Source organism: Myotis nattereri (assembly GCF_964212035.1).
Source record: "Myotis nattereri genome assembly, chromosome: 4".
Taxonomy (NCBI): domain Eukaryota; kingdom Metazoa; phylum Chordata; class Mammalia; order Chiroptera; family Vespertilionidae; genus Myotis; species Myotis nattereri.
In genome coordinates this window covers 108,896,173-108,915,901 of record NC_138079.1, presented here as the reverse complement: position 1 = coordinate 108,915,901, position 19,729 = coordinate 108,896,173, and the positions used below count along the sequence as shown (strand labels likewise).

The 19,729-nt window shown below is 52.1% G+C and overlaps 1 protein-coding gene across 2 annotated transcripts in view; it reads left to right on the top strand.

Moving 5' to 3' along the window:
* PRKCB (protein kinase C beta) overlaps positions 1-19,729 on the top strand; it is a 291,692-nt gene that overhangs the window by 205,445 nt on the left and 66,518 nt on the right. For both annotated transcript variants that reach the window (XM_081089650.1, XM_081089649.1), the window contains exons 6-9: positions 4,577-4,733; positions 5,995-6,129; positions 11,373-11,469; positions 17,236-17,382. In XM_081089650.1, coding sequence (XP_080945776.1) covers positions 4,577-4,733; positions 5,995-6,129; positions 11,373-11,469; positions 17,236-17,382 — 536 coding nt within the window. The remainder of the gene's footprint in view (positions 1-4,576; positions 4,734-5,994; positions 6,130-11,372; positions 11,470-17,235; positions 17,383-19,729) is intronic.

The window sequence follows — 19,729 nt, the reverse complement described above, 5'->3', positions numbered from 1 at the left end:
CATGTGGCCCCTGATTCCCGGGTACCAGCTCTTCACCATCCTTTCAGTTGCCGTGGTTCGACAGGCGTTCTGTGAGAATGGCACTGCGACTTCCCAGCGGGAGGTCTGTCTCCACATGGATAGGCCCATGTGTGCAGGCTGTGCCACGCCAGCAGGACAGGGAGCCGGCTGTCCTAGGGGCCTGTGGCCACCACGTGCCCAGTGTGGGCTGCCGGAGACCCCGGGCGTTCTTGTGTTGTCATTAGAAATAAGCTGAGGTCCTAGGGGAAGGTCAGTAAAGGGGGCTGGAAGGAGACTGATGGAGCAGTGCTCACTGCCACGGCATCAGAGAACCTGTGGTAGAAGAAGTAATAAGCTAACAGGAATCAGGAATGGTTGGTGAGAGGAGGGCTAAAGAAGCTTGCAGTTTAAGAAGGTGTGGCAGGGCAGGGGGCTCCCCTTGGGGTTAACCGAAGGCCGGGGTCACTGGAATAGAGGAAGGGCAGGGCAGGGTAGCGAAAAGAGAAGGGTGGCTATGAGATTTTTCACCTGGTCACCCTCTCTCCCTCCACCCCTGTTTGGATGCTAGGGATGTGCTGCGGGTGTCCCGTGTCCATGCGTGGCTCACCAGCGCTCAGTGATGCAGACCCTGAGTGTTTAAGCGTCTCTTTGCAGACCCCTTGCTCTACAGTCTTTGGGAAACAGGATGGGGTCCCTCAAGGCCAGGACAATGGATTCCTCTTTTTGTTTGTTTTTTTGTTAATCTTCACCCAAGGATATTTTTCCCCATGGAGTTTTTAGAGAGAGTGGAAGGGAGAGGGAAGACAGAGAGAGAAACATTGATATGAAAGGCACATTGATTCGTTGCCTCCCGCACTCGCCCTGACCAGGGCCAGGATTGAGCCTGCAACTGAGCTACGTGCAAACCTGCGACCCTTCAGTCTGCAGGCTGACACTCTATCCACTGAGCCAAACTGGCCAGGGCAGGACAGGTGCATACTGAATTTTTAAAAAGATGAATACACCATTAATAAAAGGATTCATTCTCTTTGTAATAAATTCAGAGTGTGAGAGATAAGGCTAAATTTGGTCTCTTTTGCTCACAACCCCCAAACCAGGCTGCTTTACCTCTCCCTCAGATTAAGCATTCCTGTGAATCGGTGAGCTCACACCCACTCACGGCCAGCGGTGCAGTGAACTGTGCGGGGGGAGCACGCTGTACCATCTGCTGGATTTTAACCAGATAGAAAAGAAGCATTTCTCAAGGAAACTCAAAGTCCGTGGCCACGCGTGGGCTCGAGAGTGGCTCCCTCCACACACGGCGGCTCTCTCGCTGCTGGGAAAAGAATTTGACTTTGAACAGCTTTAGGCGGGTCAGGCCCGTAACTGCTGTCAGCCACTCATGATGCAGCTGTGAGGGGCCACGGCTCCTGGAGATGTGAGCGCCCTAGTGTCAGTCCCAGAACCAGCTCCGCTCCATTCCTCCCACAGAAACTGTTGGCCCTGGCAGAGGACGGACCCGAGGAAGTGGAGGAAAAGAGCCTTAAGGGTTGGGAGAGGGTGGAGTCAGCCTTGATCACGGGAAGTAGTCGCTGAGGGCAGGTCACTGCACACCACTAGTTGTGAGACTGGCTTGAGAATGCAGTGCTTTTGCTGGGCAGAGCACGCTCTGGGGCGGCTGTGAGATCCCCACCCTCCGAGGGACACGTGCTCTCCTCTGACGGTGCCGTGTCAGTTCCGCTCAGGGAAGGGTGCGGCCCTGGCCCTGGCCCTGGCCCTGGCCCTGGCAGAGAGAAGAAGATGAGCTGTGTCCACTTGCATAGGTGTGGCCAGTCAGCCAGCTTCCTGGCACGTCAGGGCTCCCTAGCCCTGTGTCGGTGCAGCTGACGATGTGGTGGATGAGTCCCCCTGAGCGCCCAGCCCAGCCGCTGGCATGGGCTAGTCCTCTTGGAAGGCCCAAGAGATATTTGTGTTCTATGGCAGCGATTCTCAACCTTCTTATCTCATGGCGTATAAACTAGTTACTAAAATTCGGCAGTACACCAAAATGTATTAAATAGCTTTTGCCGATCTGACAAAAAATAGGTATAATTTGGATTCTTTCACACCGGCTGGCTATTGTTGTGTTGGCTGTTGTCATTTTTTATGTGACAATCTCAGGGAAAAGAGGTCAGTGGCCCTGACTAAACAGTCAGGTATTGCAGGTGTTAAGCATGCTGTGGCCACCGGTTGCTCTACGGGGAGGCCGCACGGGCACCCTAAGGAGTTGTACCAGGTCTATACTTTACCTACTGTGTGCTCTGTGCATGCGCTCACCTGGGCACTGTTAGAAAAGCAGGTGAGCAGGTCACTCCAGACTCACTGAGTCAGAGCCTGTCTGAGGGTGGGGCGCGGGGTTCTGCCGCCCAGCCTGAGAGACCCGCTGCATGCTGGGGTTTGAAAGGCGCTCCCGGAGGGGGTCAGGTGTGAAGGTCAGATGTACTATTCTCAGGAAGAGACCACTGCTTGATACCAGTTCATTCAGAAATGGTTAAATCTCCATAATAAAAATGAACACATAGTAAAGGAGGGCAGTGAGTAATAATGATAAAATAATCCTATACAATAAAAGCCTAATATGCTAAGTGTCCGGTCGGCCATTCAACCAATCAAAGCATAATATGCTAATGATATGCTAAGGCTGCTCAACCGCTTACTATGATGTGCACTGGCCAACAGGGGGCACACAGTTGACCCGTTGACCTGTCACTATGACCTGCACTGACCACCAGGGGACAGACGCTCCGACTAGTAGGTTAGTTTGCTGCTGGGGTCCGGGCGATCGGGACTGAGCCAGGTGGGCCAGACATGCCCTGGAGCCCTCCCGCGGTCCCTCCCTGGCTGGCCAACCTCCTGCGCCCTCCCCAGCCCAGATCGTGCACTCGTGCACTGGTGGGGTCCCTTGGCCTGGCCTGCACCCTCTCACAATCTGGGCTGAGGGACCTTCCCCCCCTCCCCCCCCCCCCCCCCCCCCAGTGCATGAATTTTGTGTACTTGGCTTCTAGTAATGAAATAACAGTAATAAAGCTAGCATTTATTGACTATTCCCTAGGCCCCAGATTCTGTGCCAAACATGTATATTCTCTATCTGACTGTACTCTCCTAACAGCCAATGAGTTATGCATTACCTCCATTTATCAGTCAAGAAACTGAGTTCAGGAATGTGAAGTAATGATAGGGAAGATGCAGACTCCGACATCTTGCAGCCCTGTATCCACAACACTGTACAACCTGGCTACTGTGTCATTAGAAATCAACTACATGTTGCATAAATTTGGTTTTATGTCTTTCTTGGGGACAGGATCAGCATCTTGTGTTGTCCCTTTTGTCTCCTGTTCCTAGCAGAATGCCTACACATAGTAGGGACTTGCTATGGAACTTAACTGAATCAAAGGAAACACGCTTGCTCCCGGTGCAGGAATGAGATGTAAGATTTGGGGGTACTGAGATTGAATTGAGAAAGTGGTGTCGTTTCTGGGATGACAAGCTCCAGTGGGGAGGTAACTGATGGGTGGAAGCAGAGGATGCCGGAAGTAACAGGGTGCTGTATCCCCTGCTATGCAAAGTTCTGTTTCCAGTGTTTTATCACACTTTTGGGACAATTATAAACAATGTTGAATCATGGCAGTGGTCATGGATATCTGTCTCATTCCTAGTTTAAGGGATTGCATTTATCATGAACTGTGGGTTATTATTTCAGACAGCCTTTATTCCGTGAATGAAATCAGCTAGTTCTAGCTAACTGCAGCGATCTGGTGGTTTTCCCCTTTGCCCTGTAAATATGATGACTATTTTAACAATAGATTTTCTAAGATTGAACCATCTTTGCATTCTTGCTAGGAGTCATTAGATATTAGCCTTCTAATATGTAGCTTAATTCAACCCAAAATATTACTTTGGATTTTTTTTTCACAAGTGAGATGGTTGGCACTGTATCCTTAAGATCTGTACAACTCACAAGATCTACACAACTTCCATTTTCTCATCTCCTTCCCTTGGCTACTAACGAACTACTTCCTGTTTCTCCAGCCCGACGTTGTATCCCACCGTAACGTGGCCAGCACCTACACGGCCTGCTCTCTGCTTTCTTCCCTTCTCCAGGCTGGCTTATAGCCTTTTTATGCAGTGCTCTTGACTGAGGGTGGAGCCACTATTTTTCCAGTCTTCTCTATGGGCTGTTTGGGTTCTGGGTTCCGTGCTGCATGGATGATGGGTGTTTAGTGAACATCTGTTTCTCTTCTAGCTCTTTCTTTTTGAATTGAGTAAAATTCACATAACAGAAAAAAATGGCAGTTAGTACATTCATAGTGTGCACATAGCCATCATCTCTGTCTAGATCCAAGAAATTTTTATCGCCTGTAAAGGAAACCACATCCCCACTAAGTAGTCACTCACCGTTCTCCCCCTATCCCATCTTAGCTATTGAGGTTAATAAAATAAAATTGCCATTAAGTGAGTGTGGTGCCAAGAGCCCTCCCACAGGCTCTACAGCGATTGCCCATTGGAGCTTAAACGTTCTGGGCGTTATTCATGCTGAACGTGCTTTCTCTCTTTTCAGTAAGAGATGCTAAAAACCTTGTCCCCATGGACCCCAATGGCTTGTCAGATCCCTATGTGAAACTGAAACTCATTCCTGACCCAAAAAGTGAGAGCAAACAGAAGACCAAAACCATCAAGTGCTCCCTCAACCCCGAGTGGAACGAGACATTCAGATTGTAAGTTGAAATTATTTATTGCAGCCCAGCATGGGGGGTGGGCCACCGGAGATGGGGAGTTCCTCTCCCAGCTGTTTTCTTCCCTCCCTCCCTCCCTCCCTCCCTCCCTCCCTTCCTCCCTCTCTCCCTCCCTCCCTCCTCCCTTCTTCCCTCCTCCCTCCCCCTCCCTTCCTCCCTCCCCCTTCCTCCCTCTCTCTCCCTCCCTCCCTCCTTCTCTCCCTCCTTCTCTCCCTCCCTCCTTCCCTCCCCCATTTCCTCTCCCACTCTTTCCTTCCTCCTTTTCCTCCCCTTCCATCTGCATTTTTGCATTGCAAGCCAAGTAAACATCGAGCCCATTTTTTTAATAGAGTTGAGAATGTCTGTGGTGTGGGGGAGTGGGTGGCATAGAAAATAGTGTGATGTGTTGCTAGGTGAAGGCAAGCTGTGGGAAGCTCAGGGTCTCCGAAAAACCATAGGGTGTGGTGCTAACCTCTCCGGGGCTGAGCTTATGGAAAATGCTGGGCCTGCACCCGCTGGGCGCTCCTGCCAGCTTCCATGGAGGGTCTTCCCGGGCCGCTGCTCCGAGAACCGGGGGTCGCTTTCGACACGCCTGGGCCAGCAGGGGTAGGGGTGTCGCCGGTGCTTATTGAGCACATACTATGTGTGACAAGCACTGTGTTGAGTGGTCTGGCTCCATTGGCCATTTCAACCCATTTTACCCACGGGGCTTAGAGAATGTGCCCCGAGCCCCGCAGCAAGCACAGGGCGAGCGCCAGCCTTTGAGAGTGACTTAGAGGCTGCGGGCTCCAAGCATGATTCCTTGAGCATAGCCTCGTCCCCTCTTTCCTCTCAAAGCCCATCTAGGGGCCCATCGCAGCCTTAGCCAAGGAGATGCCCCGAATATGCATTTCCCCCCAGACCAGCACCTGGGAGCCTCTCTCCAGCCTTTCCCCAGCCTCGCCCTGTGACCCACATGTGTGCTGACACCCACGCAATGACATAATCGACACCCTATTTCCCACAGCGACTCTGTGACAAGATTTCCAGCACACCATAGCCCCGATAGGACGTAGGGAGGTAGCAGGAGTCGCCTCTCCTGAGCCACAGGCTGTCAGAGAAAGCGCTTCCTCCTGGAGCGGCCCGGGATGGAAAGGGAATAGATTTCTTGTAACAGCTTGTAATCTTTAAAAACTCCCGCCTTCGGGCCTTGTCCTCTGGCACGTTTCACCTGCTGGCGAGATCACTGTCGCGGGCACTGACCTCCCTGTCTTTCTCCCTGCAGCCAGCTGAAGGAATCGGACAAAGACCGGAGGCTGTCCGTGGAGATTTGGGACTGGGATCTGACCAGCCGGAATGACTTCATGGGCTCCCTGTCTTTCGGGATTTCTGAGCTGCAGAAGGCGGGGGTGGATGGCTGGTAAGGAAGGTTTGCTTTGGGAGCCGTAGGACAGCCGGGTCCTTCAAGCGTGGGACCCAGACTGTCCCCCTTTTCCTCCTGCAAGTGAAGTGCTGAAGCCGAGTCGCAGAGTGAAGGCTGGTAGACTGGACTGGCCTCACTGATACGTTTTATTTGGTCCTCGTGCTGAAAAGAACGAAAAAGAATTAATTGCCAATATTTTAAAAGTCAGGACTTCCCATAAAAATCTGGATTTATGTCTTGAAAACCCAGAAAAATCTGGGCACACTGGGCCCAATCGAATGAGAACAGCGGGAGAGTTCGTGTCGCTTAGACAGGATTTTGTATTTGCCACAGTCCGCACCACTCCCTATTGTTTTACACCAGCCCCACTTCGCACAGTTATGTGGCCTAACTGGCCCCATGGCTAGAAAGCAGCTCTCACAATTTACCCCAAAGACGCGTGCGCCACTGCCAGATGTGGGCCTCTTTAGAAGTCTCCTTCCCGGACTGCGGCCACGCTGGGGCTGGCTGGCCGGGCAGCAGCATGTCTCCTTTGTCTGAGCTTTTGCCCTGGTCCCTTCCTCAGGCAGAAACTCCTTGCCCCGTGTTCCCAACAAGGAGGCTGGGGAGCCCCCTGGGCAGCCGTCTGGGTGAAGGCATCCGAGGGTCCCACTGGCGCTGTCCGTTTGGGAGAGTGGTCGTGGCAGCTCTGGCTTCTGGAAGAGAAATTCTCGCATTTCTGAGTGGTCCCAGGGCCTTTTCAGTTATAAGTGAAAGTCAGTCCAAATCAAACTGGTGTAGCAAGAAAGAGACCGGATTACCGGGACCACCTTGCAAATGCCTTGTCTCTCCTCCTACTGACCGGGGGTTCTTCAAACTCGCCCTGCATGTCCACTCCGTCTGTCGCTAGAGGTACTAGTACCTGAGTGTGGACAGATGTGCTCTGCAGAGCTGGCGTCGGGAGGGGGAGGCCTTGAGGAGGAAGTTCGAGAGCGAATCACGGCATGAGCAGACAAGCCAAGAGGACAGAGCCCAGGGCAAAAAGGAAAAGAAAAGAAGCAGGTGGCTTGAAGCACAATGCACAAATGGTTAAAGACACCATTCTCCTAAAGGAGAATTTGCCAGGGCTCCCCTAGCTCACCAGGAGGAAACCAGGAGGCGGAGCCGCTGGCCCGAAGGTGTGTGTCGGTAGGAGGAAGGCTGACGTGATCGGGAGTTGGAGGAAACAGCCGCTGAGCAGGTGTCGACGTGGGGACAGAGGACCGAATCTCACCCGCTCTAAGTTAGCTCATCTCTGCAGAGCTGGGCCGTCTGGGCCCCACTGGGTTGGAGCAGGTGATAGTGCTGTGAGGGAGGAGGGGGCTCATTAGAAAATGCTCCAGCAGGATATTAACAGGTCACACCGTCATCTTCTTGCCTTTCCCCCAAGTTTTGGATCATTGTTCTTAACAGATGGATGCGTTACCTTTGCACACTGCCCCGTGACCACTCCCAGATTCCATGTCCCTCCTCCTTAAGTCAGGCCTAGAGAGGGCAGAGGAAGGGCACGGGACCCGGGGGTCTGGGGAGACGGAGAGAAGACACTGGGAGACGATGATTATTGTAGCAGCAGCCGCCGCCGCACCGTCTCACTGGGTCGCTGGCACTAGGCTGACCACTCGCCAGACCACACGGATGAGCGGTGACCAGATGTGCAGAGAACCCCTTTACTACATGTGAGCTCGGGGCGGGGGGATGGGGGGGACTGTGCAGCTGTGGGGCCCCATCTGGCTTCATGCTGGAGTCCCACCTCCTGCTCTTCGCCTCTGGGAGGTCCCCCCACATTGTTCTCTTTGTCCCACCCCCAGGCCACCGCCAGGCTGCACCCCTCAGCACATCCTGCCCCTCATGTCCAAGTCTCCTGCGTGGAGAGCCCTCTACCTTTCCCCGCCCGCAGCTGCTCTCTCTGGCCCTCCCTGTAGGCTCCTGCTTTCCCCCCACCCTCAACCTTCTCCTTCCCAGGGTTCTCTGGGCCCCAGAGGGCAGGGCTGCGGCCACAGGTACCGCCGCCCTCCTGGCCCCACAGCAGAGTGCAGGCAGGACAGATGGCTTCATGGTGAGGGACAGCACGCCAGGACCACGGCCCATTATTGCTGCGTGTACACCTGCATGGCCCGTGAATTCTCCAGCCACTCTGGGCGGAGCACTGTTCCTGGGATCAGGGTAGTTCAGCAAGGTGAGGGGGACACACGGCTCAGAAGTGACAGGTCTGGGGTTCGGCCCAGGTCATGGCAGTGGCAGAGCCTAAGCACAAGCACATGCACCCTGCCTCCTGCCACAGGGGCCGAGCCGGACCACAGAGCCTCCTAGCGGGAGGGGCGCTGTGGGACTCGGAGCCCTGCCCGCTCTCTGCCGTGGCCCTCTCAGCAGATAGGACTCGCTCTCCACTCCACGGTAATTACAGCCCCGCCCCCTCCACCTTTTAGGAAAGCTGTGAAGTCGATGACATTGTAGTTGGGAGGGAACTTTTGCAAAATAAAAGCCTTCTTCAGATTTTGCAGATGAATGTCCTCTTCAGATTTAGGGTCAAAACATCTCTGATTCTGTTTTAGCTCTAAATGTACCGAATTCTAGAAATTTGGGTTCTGTTCCAGGGATTCTTTTAACACTCTGTGGTCTGGAGTAAGCCACGCCCGGCGGGCGCCAGCCTCCGGCCCCGCTGCCTTGCCGCCAGCTCCCTCTGAGCCCGATTCTCCTCTCGGTTCGGTTCCCTGTTTATTTATGCTGTCTCCTTGCTTCCCCTTTTCCAGAGGTTCGTCTGTCTTATTGTTGTTTCCCCCCAGAGGATCGGCTCTGGGATGTGTGTCAAGTCTGCGCTTCTGTGTCTCCTTCCTGGAGGTTTGTGTTGTGCTCTTTGGATTTCAGCTGAACATTTTGCTAATGCTCTCTTAACTTCTTCTGCGCTTTAAAAACAACGAACAGGCATTGGAGGGAAGAGATTTCCTCCATGTTCTGACAGGTTGCGTTCGAGCTGTTGTTGCTTAAGCAAGGTCTGCAGGTGGAGTGTTAATTTCCTTCCCAGTAGCCCCTCTTACCCGTGGGTGGACCCCACTGCTCTCCTGGAACTCCTGATGGTACCGCACCCTGCACAGGCCATGTTTCTCCTACACACACACCTGTTCACTACAGGAAGTACCCATGGCTCCTCTTGACGTGTTCGATGCCAGCTTCACGCCTCCTAGGCTTTGGGGCCACTCTTAGGTAAAACAAGGGTGACTTGAATATAAGCCCTGGGGTCCTGGGACAGCCGCTCTGGCCACTAGGACGGCGGCTAAGTGACTGACAGGTGGCCTCGCTGGAGGCAGGGGTGTCACCGCTGGGCTGCCGCGCGCCTCCTGCTTTAACAAGGAGGTGGCACTGGGCGCAGAGCCTTCGGTTCTACCGTCTACTTAGACTTGGGCACCATCGAGTTGATATGTGTATATTTTTACGTTACCTGGTCCTTGTAACAAGTTATGTTGGCCTTCTGTATAAGAGAGATCAGTGTCCTTTCAAAGTGAATTTATTATTTAAAAAAGAGATAATGTAGTGAAAATCATTAGTTGATAATATCCAGATTTATCGAGATCCATGAAGGTGAACAAAGTATGCCAACCCCCCCCTCCATGCCTCGTCCTATGACTTTACTTGGTGGAGATTCCCAGAATCCCTGCTGTGTGCGGGGCACCCCTAGGTGACTTCTGGCAAAGACACAGATGTTCTCTCTTTTGCGTTCCTTTCAGAATTCCAGTGGGAACTGTGAAGGGGAGAATTGGATATTAAATGTGGAGGCCTGGCTGGTCACCTCTGCCTGACTCACCGAGCCCTTAAGTGTAGAAGCTGCCTGGGATGATTAGTGAGTGGAGAAAGGGACTGTGGAGAAAGGGGTTGATCAGTGAGTGGAGAAAGGGACTGTGGAGAAAGGGGTTGATCAGTGAGTGGAGAAAGGGACTGTGGAGAAAGGGGTTGATCAGTGAGTGGAGAAAGGGACTGTGGAGAAAGGGGGTGATTAGTGAGTGGAGAAAGGGACTGTGGAGAAAGGGGGTGATTAGTGAGTGGAGAAAGGGACTGTGGAGAAAGGGGGTGATTAGTGAGTGGAGAAAGGGGCTGTGGAGAAAGGGGCTGTGGAGAAAGGGGGTGATTAGTGAGTGGAGAAAGGGGCTGTGGAGAAAGGGGGTGATTAGTGAGTGGAGAAAGGGGCTGTGGAGAAAGGGGGTGATTAGTGAGTGGAGAAAGGGACTGTGGAGAAAGGGGGTGATTAGTGATTGGAGAAAGGGACTGTGGAGAAAGGGGGTGATTAGTGAGTGGAGAAAGAGACTGTGGAGAAAGGGGTTGAATGATGCCCCTCGTGGTTAGGAGGCCTCTTGCGGAGCGAGGCGCTTGGGGCTCTCTCCCTCCTGACTCGAATGCCTGCTGACGCCCTTTCCCTCCTCGCTCTCCTCTCACCGACTGGGGGACGCGTCTTGGTGGTCAGGGAAAACGGAAGCATCGAGTTTATTTAATGACATTAGTATCAGTGATGGCGGTGATGTGCCTTTTATTGAACACGTGCTAAGTGCCAGGACTCTGCCCATTTTTCATGCATCATCATATCTTGGCTTCACAATGATCCTATGAAAAAGAGGCTTTCATTCCCTTTGAAGATGAGAAAAATCAAGACTCAGGGGGCCTAGCCAGCGTGCCCAGGGGTGTCCTGGAGGCAAAGGCAGAGGTGCGACTGGAGGCCGACTCCAGGGCTCGTGTCCCTGGCCACGGAGGGCGTCTGTTTCTCTCGAGTCCAAGCACTTTGGGGCACAGCCATGCGAGTGCCCAGTGCCCGGGCAGCACGCCGCAGCGTGCGTGAAAGAGGAGGTGCCGCAGGCTGGGACAGGGACAGGGACGCGGGCACAGAGAGCTTCAGGGCAGCTTCCAGAACAGAAATCACACCGCGGGCAAACAGTAGGCGCCAACTTGCGGTGTGGAGTGATATAACTAAGACAGTTGTGGGGGGAGAAAACGAGAGTACGTTACATCCTTTAAGCACAGAATGTACTTTTTCTGATGTCCATAGAATAGTTACAAAAATAAAAATACATTAGCACACCCGGCTACACACACACACACACACACACACACACACGCACGCACACGCACACACGCACACACGCACCCCCGAACAAAAACCCTCCGCATGTCAGAGTAGAGCTTGCCTCGGCCTCCTCCCCTGCTTCTGCCGATGAGGTCCTGGCCCTGTCTCCCTTTAGGTTCAAGCTGCTGAGCCAGGAGGAGGGCGAGTACTTCAACGTGCCCGTGCCGCCGGAAGGAGGCGAAGGCAACGAGGAGCTGCGGCAGAAGTTTGAGGTGAGCTGTCTGTCTCTCTGCCTCCGTGGGAACCGGGGAGCCTGCCTGTGCTGTCTGTCCCCTTCATGGCGCTGTCCCTCGCGCGGCCTTTCCTAACCCCAGGCCTTGCCGTGGTGTCTCCCAGAACACTACGATTTAGCCTCCAAGACCTCAGTTAAATGTCCCTGCCTTGTGAGGCCATCCCTGCCTCCCCGTGTTCCTGCAGATCTAGACTTTTCTGGAAAGTGCTCGTTCTCTGCCGGGTGTTTTGGTGCTGTGGTCGGGGCGGGGGTGATGGTGAACACAGTGACAGAGCAGTGACGTGTTCTGGCGGCTGAGTCAGGGGGTTTGCTGAGGGGTAGAGTCTGGGTTGGGTGTATTGGCAGGTGGTGCTGTCATGTGGAGAAATGGAACTGACTGTGCTGGTGACTCCATGAAATACCCGTGGGTGTATCTTCCAAAGAGTCCGAGCCCTGACCTTGGCCCTGACCTTGGGCTCTAGTGCTGGCTCTGCTTCTGCCTCCGACACCCCCTTCCCTTCTGTGGGGCCAATAGACCCTATTTTCATCTGCCTGAGAGCAGCTGGATGAGGGTACATCCCAGTTTCACAGAGAAAGCGTTTTGGGAAGAGGGGCCTGCGTTCTTTCATTATTTGTGTACTGAGTGTTTTTAAAGTTGTTCCATGAGGGAAAACACGATTTTGTTCATGTTTACCAATTTTAGATAAGCAACGGTGGTTTATTGACTGAAAAAATGTACAGCATAGCTAGAAAAACAGATCGCCATCATTGCTATCTATCAAAACCCTCACAAGCAAATGAAAAAATACAACCAGGGAACGTTCTTTGGACGAGAGGCCCACGGTACTTTGAGGACGTAGAGGGAATGTAAGCTTGTCTGGAGCATGGGGATGGCGTGCCTGAGGAAACAGCAGTGGGAATTACCAAGTGAAGAGGGGAAGCATCCCGTGCAGAGAGGGCAGCATGTGCAAAGGCCCTGTGGCAGGGAGTGGCAGCCGCCGCATGAGACCGGCCACAAGGCACTGTGAGAGAGCAGGGAGAGCCGAAGTTGAGCTGAGGCAGGGCTGCAGTGGGAGGGCAGGCCCAGAAGGTCTGTGCTGGCCATAGCAAGGATTTGCCTTTTATTTCGAGAGCCATGTTAGTTTTCCCCTGAACTTGACAGAAACAGCACTTGAGTGTTGACCCATATCTTGAGCCTGTGCCCTCCACAAAACCTGGACGATGGTGACAGCCCTGACCCCGTGGGATTTCCTTTCCTGGAAGCAAGTGGAATAAGCATGCTGGCCTTGAGCTTAAGCTGAACTTGGTAACTGAGGGTCATTCCCATACACTTGGGTCAAGGCCAGAGGTGCTGATGTACGGACTTCTCACCCATCGGTGCTGAGAGCTGGACACTGACTGATAAACAGTCCTTCCCGAGACCATTTCTGTCTCTCCCTCCCCCGAGGGCGTGTCCATTTGCTGCTGGTAAGTGTGTTGCTGTGGGTGACAAAACACCAGGGCAGCCTTTCCTTGTACACAATGAAGTCGCAACTTTGCAAAAATGATTTCTTCTGTCCTCGGGCAGAAGGAACACAAGGATCACGTTTCCTGCGCGAGCAGAGCAGGAGACCTGCGTGATAATCACTCTGGGCCAGAGCTGTTGGCTAAAACACGTTTCCAACAGACTGAGTACTGTTCTCAGACACACGGAGGAATTTCAGTTGACCTTGAATGGGAGAAATTGTAATCCCTGTGCAATAACCAATTAGCACCTAGAATGACTCAGACATTATTTTCAAGTCTCTGATCTGGAGAAATTCCGAGTGATGGTAAAGTCAAGCTGCTGGAGTTGGGGTAATACTTCACAGTTGGGGTGTGTGGGGTGCAGCTGCCACGTGTGGTGCATTCCAGAAGGTCGGAGTGGGCTGAAGGACTGTCTTCTGACTGTGGGCTTGCCGATGGGCCAGGGAAGGGAAGGCACCATTCTGGATGTTCAGAATGGGTTTTCTGAGATTTTTCTAAAAAATTTCGTAGCGTTTTTAGATTTAAACGTGCTGACCATGTGCCGTGTATTATTTTAAGTGCTTTAGAAATACTAACTCGTTGAATTTCCTCCTCGTGACCACTTTGAATGGTAGATGCTATTAGCAGCCCCATGTCTCTTTCCCCAATGAGGCCCCGAGAGGTTCAGCCGCTCTCTCACATCCCACACTGCTCACTGCCCGGCCTTGCGAGTCCCCGGCAGCGGACGGACTGTAAGGACTCGAGCGCAGGCATTTCTCTGGAGGAGGTCCGAAGGGATGTGCGGGAAGCGGGGGGCCGAAGTGCTGTCAGCCACGTACACTGTGGGCACCCGGGGTTTCGTCCACTGGGAACTGCACGTGTGCTCAGGGTTCCCAGTTGAGGGGCAGGAGGCTGAAGCTCCCACCTGGGCCCTTCCTTTCGTGCTGAGGGCTGCTTCCAGGGAGGTAACGTGCCAGCACTTCCCACTTGCCCTGCCAGTGGGCTGTGTGCTCGTGCACCAGGGGAGCCCAAGGCAGGGCCACAGGGGTCCTGGGCCAGCAGCCCCGTGTGGAGAGGATGTCCCACCGGGCCCTGGGGTTGGGTGCACCACCCTCCCAGCATGTGCATGTGTCCACCAGCCCAGAAGTTTGAGGAATTTGTGAGGCTTCATTATGCAGACACAATCGATCTGTTATTAACTCCATCTCCAGCCCCAGAAGATGGGGCCGAAAGTTCCAAGCTCCCAGTCATGGTTGGTCCTGCTGAGACAGCCTCCATCCAGGGGACATTCAGGAGCCCACCAGGAGTCCCCATGTTAGGAAAAAGGATGCTCCTATTACCCAGGAAATCACAAGGGCTTTAGGAACTCGGATCAAAGGCCAAATAGTAGAACAAAGGATGCTCCCCGCAGCCCTGTCACCCAGGAGATTCCAAGGGCTTCAGGAGCTCTCTGTCCGGAAAACCAGGGGCAGAGACCTAACATATACTTCTTATTGTGTCACATCCTATGGCTCCATGTAGGTGACGCTACAACACTGACCTCCAGGGATGGAGGGGGGAGCAGGGAGTCCTGTGTGGGAAGGAGGGAGGGGCTGCAGGCCTTCCTGAGGGTGGAAATGTTCTGCATCCTGATCGGGGTTTGGGTTACTTGCGTGTATACATTTGTCAGAACTCACAGAACTGCACACCTAAGATTTATGCATTTCACTCTATCCACCTCAACCTTTAAAACATTAAAACGAAAAAAAATGGTGGATGTTTTGTCAGTATGACAAGCAGAATGCTGGCGGAACCACCCGTGGAGAAGACAGACACCGGGCAGTTTTAAGGCTCAGGGCAGGGGGAATCTCGCTGACTGAAATCAGACTAGCCACCTCTTCCCCATTCCGCGCACACGCCCAAGTTTACCCTCCCCCAAGTCTCATCTCACTGAAGAGCGCCACCACCCTCCCAGGTGCTCCAAACAGAGCGGTCCTTCACTCCTGACCTCCCTCCCCCGATCCGTGTCCAGCCCTGAGAAGTCTGTCTCCCGCTTCATTCCCTCCACACTGTAGACACTGAGCCAGGCCCCGCCATTTCTCACCGTGATGACTGCAGTCACTTCCTAAAGGTTTCAAACTGGCCTCCTCTAACTGGGTCCCTTCCCTAAACTCAGCGTGCTCTTCCCAGGGCCCTGTGACAGCCTCCTGTGCTCAGATCAGCCCAGACCTTGATGGGGTGTGCAAGGCTTTCTCAGCTCCTGACTGCCTCCCAGGCCACATCTGCCTGGCCATCAGTGCTCCAGACAGATTTTCGTCTTTGAATGTGTCTTGTTGTCGGCTCCGTAAAGGCTTTCTGCTGCTGACTCCAAATTCTTCACCTGGATAATTCCTAAATATATTTTGTGCAGAGGACCCAATTCCTGCTGAGATGCAAATTCTTTGAGCATCTGTATCTGCTTTTCTCCCTGATGGAGCCTCGGAATCTAGGGCAATACCTGGCATGTAGCAGGCACTCAATAAGTATTTCTTGAATGAATGAATGAATCTTCCCTGATATTAAACTCCATGGAAAGCTTTTTGTTGCCTCTTTGTCTTATTAAGACAAGTGAGTAATGCAGCAATAATAATGTCTACCATCCATTGAGCATCTACTAAGTGACGGGAATGGTGCTGAGAACTTTGTGATACATTTCCTCATGTCATTAACTCATCTTCTTGTAAAGGGGACTGAGATTTAGAAAGGTTCATTAAGCAAATGCAAGTAAGTGCCTCTCTGTGGTGGTAGGCAGTCCTCATGGAGCTTGTGTTCTAGTGTGAGGAGAAAGACAGTAAGTTAAGAAACAAGTACATATCTGGTTTGTAAGGTGGTGATAAGAGATATGAAGAAAATAAAGTAAATAAGGGGGAGGGAGATTGCTGAGAGCTATTTCATGTCAGGCACTTGGGCTCTCTTAGAGGTGAGGGAGCTCTGGGGAAAGACCTCCAGTCACAAGAGAAAGCAAGTGCAAAGGCCCTGGGGAAAGAATGTGTTTGGTGCTTTCAGAGAACGGCAATGAGGCCATGTGGCTATAGCAAGGAGAAGGGGCTGAAATAAGAGAGTGCAGAGGGGCCAGGTTATCTGTGGCCTTTGCCTGTTTCTCTGACAGAGACAGGAAGGTCTGGGCTGTTTGGTGGAGGAGTGTTGTAAGCCAGGATTACACAGCTTGTCCACTGCCAGAGTTGGGAATTCTAAGCTGAGCTTTTAATGCCACAATTTTCTCACTCCTAGAAGCAAATCCAGTAACAAGGCCCTGGCAGCTGCAGGTCTCCCTGCTGTTCTCCTATCTCTTCTTGTTCCAGAGCATTTGCTGCCATTTGAGTCACTATTTTGCTGCTCACAGAAGCAGGTCCCTCCCCCTTTGCCTCACCCATTCATTTATCCATTTGACCAGAAACTATATTGGCTGTCAGGGAAACTGTGGAGAATGAGATATAGTCTGTGCCCTCACTGTTTTCAGTGTGCCTGGGGCGAAAAGTGAACAGACAATTATCATCCAGTATAAATGGGAGGTGAAATGAATGAAGGAAGCAAATACTAGTAGGGACACCTAGTCCAGACACAAGGAATCAAGGAGGACTTGCCCGAGGAAGTGAAACTGGGGTAACTAAGTTGACGAAAGAAGGAAGGGGAGAGAATAGCCATCCAGAGAGAAGCAAGAGCACGTGCAAAGGCCCTGAGGTGGGAGGTGAAAGAATGAAGCTGGGTTGCAGGGAAGAAGGGCTCAAGGAGTGATGTGGTGGGAGAGCCAGGTAAGGCCCAATCGTGCTGGGCCATATTGGCCAGTACACGCTTCAAGGTCTTTATCCTAAAAATGAGTCACCACTGAAGCATTTTAAGCAGGTAGTGACTCGGTTGGGTGTGAGGAAGTGGAATCTTGCTCTGGCTTCATGTGAAGCCCAGTGTGGAGGGAACCAAGGCGACTGTCCAGGTGAGGGCTGATGGCAGGTGATGTTGGTGGAGATGGAAAGAAGATGAATTCTAGAGGCCGCGAGGAGGAAAAGGTGACTGCTCCTGGTGAGATGTGAGGGCTTCAAGAGAAATGGAGGTGCCAAGGATGGCCTCCAGGTTCTGGCCTTGCAGAGTGGGCTGTTGGCCATGCTTTTCATGGGACAGGGGTGTGTGAGTGGCAGGAACCACACCATGCATGTCTATATGTGTCTTCCTACAAAGGCATCGTCAAACCTTAATGATGTGTCTTTTTTTTTTCTTCCTGGTTTATGACTTGGCTTTTTAATGATGTGTCTTGTGTTTCCCCCTCCAGAGGGCCAAGATCGGCCAGACACCCAAGACTCCAGAAGAAAAAACTACCAACACCATAGCCAAATTTGACAACAATGGGAACAGGGACCGGATGAAGCTGAGTGATTTTAACTTCCTGATGGTGCTTGGGAAAGGCAGCTTTGGCAAGGTACAGTGTGGTTTGGTGGTTGTACCTGCTCCAGAAAAGAATTACTAAAAAGGTGAACACATTTATCTGAGAAGGTGACATACAAACTGAGACCTGAGGATGAGAATGAACAAGCTAAACATTCAAAGAGCTAGGAGAGAACAGCATGTGCAAAGGTCCTGGGGTAGGGAAGGCTTGGTACATTTTAGGTACCATCAGGAGTTGGGGCCAAAATGTCATGAATGAGGGAGGTAGTAGGATGTGAGGTTGAAGAAATGGGCAGGGCCTGGTCATGCATAGCCTTATGAGCTGTGGTGGGGAGTTTGGATTTTACTCACAGTGCAGTGGGGAGCCTCTGAAAGATTTTAAGCAGAGAAGTGACACAATCAGATTTGCCTTTTGGAAAAGATCACTCCTGCAGCCAAGAATGGAGACAGTGCCTTTCACATAGCAGCACAGTTGAAGGATGACCCGGGCCTCGTAGAGTGGTTCTGGATGCTTTTATAGATGCCTGGAGAGACTGTTTTACTGAACCTGAGATGGTATTATAAGTATTCCTGACTTGTTTAGTGTTGCATTGAGCCTTTTAAGCCCTTTGTGTGCCACAGATATGTCTAGTATAAATCTCATACCATGAACTCGGGTGTGCAAAGAATACAAGTTTCTTTCCCATCTCTGTAGCTTAAGTAAAGATATGAGTTATCCTGGAGTTGCCCTCACCCTGCTCGTACCCCAGCTGTGAGTCAGCTGGTGAGTCCCAGCACCTGCTTCCCCAGAGCACGCCGTGCACTGACACTTCTCTCCATGCTCCCCATGCGACCTACGCTAACCGTGTACACCACTGACTGCTGCAGAAGCTCCTCGCTGCTTTCCCGCTCACCCGTGAGCTGTAGTAATACCCCGTCCTTGTAGCAGCCATAGTCATTCTTAAAACACTACATTAGGTCAAGGCACTCCCCGGCTTGCAACACTCCAATGACATCTCTTCACAATTAGAATAAATTCTATCCTATGTTGTGGCTTACATCATTCTTTTTTGTAGAACATATTTTTATTTATTTCAGAGAGGAAGGGAGAGGGAGAAAGAGATAGAAACATCAATAATGAGAGAGAACCATTGACTGGCTGCCTCTTGCATACCCCACATTGGGGATCGAATCCAAAACCCAGGCATGTGCCCCGACTGGGTGACCTCCTTGTCCAACCACTGAGACACAGGCTGGGTTGGCTTACATCATTCTTAATTATGACTCTTGATATAAACCCCACTCAACAACTTCCTTTTCTTCCTCCCGCCACCCACTCTGCTTGGTGGTTCCTGGGACTGTGAAACAGACAAAGCTCCTTCTGCCTTGGAGGGTTTGTGGTGCGTGGCTGGCTCCCTCTCGTCATTCCCAACGCGACTTAGAGGTCATCTCTTTTGGGAAGCCTTCCCAGACCACCTCCTCAGAGAGCCACTCATTCATCCTTCACTATATTTAACTCTCGCAGCACCCATCACCTGGTGATATTTTTCTTGCTTGTATTGGTTTTTCGTTCTTCTCCTCCTAAGATCTGACCTGCATGAGAGCAGGGACCTTCTCTTTCGTGTTCAGCACTGAACTCCCAGTGCCTGTGGATTGAGTTGAGTCAGGGCCGAGACTGAATGCTAGATTTTCTCTATGGGGCCCAGGTCATCTGCTGAGATGGATTGGGGATCTGGCCCATGCGGGATAGACATTGAGAGCAGGAGCACGCAGTAGGGTTGCTGATGGGCGTTGAGAGCAGGAGCATGCAGTAGGGTTGCTGATGGGCGTTGAGAGCAGGAGCACGCAGTAGGGTTGCTGATGGGCGTTGAGAGCAGGAGCACACAGTAGGGTTGCTGAGCAGTCCCACATACCCAGTAAGAAGTTGGTAATGGCAGTGGTCCACCCCACTGCATGATCTTTGCCAGCAGCTCTGAGCAGCCTAGATGTGGAGGCGTGGATGGTGGGTGGAGTTTAGAGTAATAAGGGAGGTAAGGATTCTGGGATGAGGGATGCCCACTTCCAGCACTTTCTCAGCAAAAGTAGAGCGAATAGATGAATGCAGACAGTGTCTAGACTGGGCTGGGAGGAAGTCAGAGCAGGAGGAAGGTTGTATCCTGGTGAGAAAGAAGGAGTCTGGAGGCCTGGGGATGAAAACAAATGGATGAGGTCAAGAGATTTAAGATGCTAAGAACAGAGGCATTTAGATCCAAAGTTGGGGCGGTTTCTATGATGACATGGAAGAAAATGGCCTAAATGAAGAGCTCTAATAGGCTGAGGCTGTTGGAAAGTTTTTTAAGTTATATTTTTAGCAAGCACTACATCCCTGGTTCCTCATTAAAAATCATATTTAAAGGGTAAAT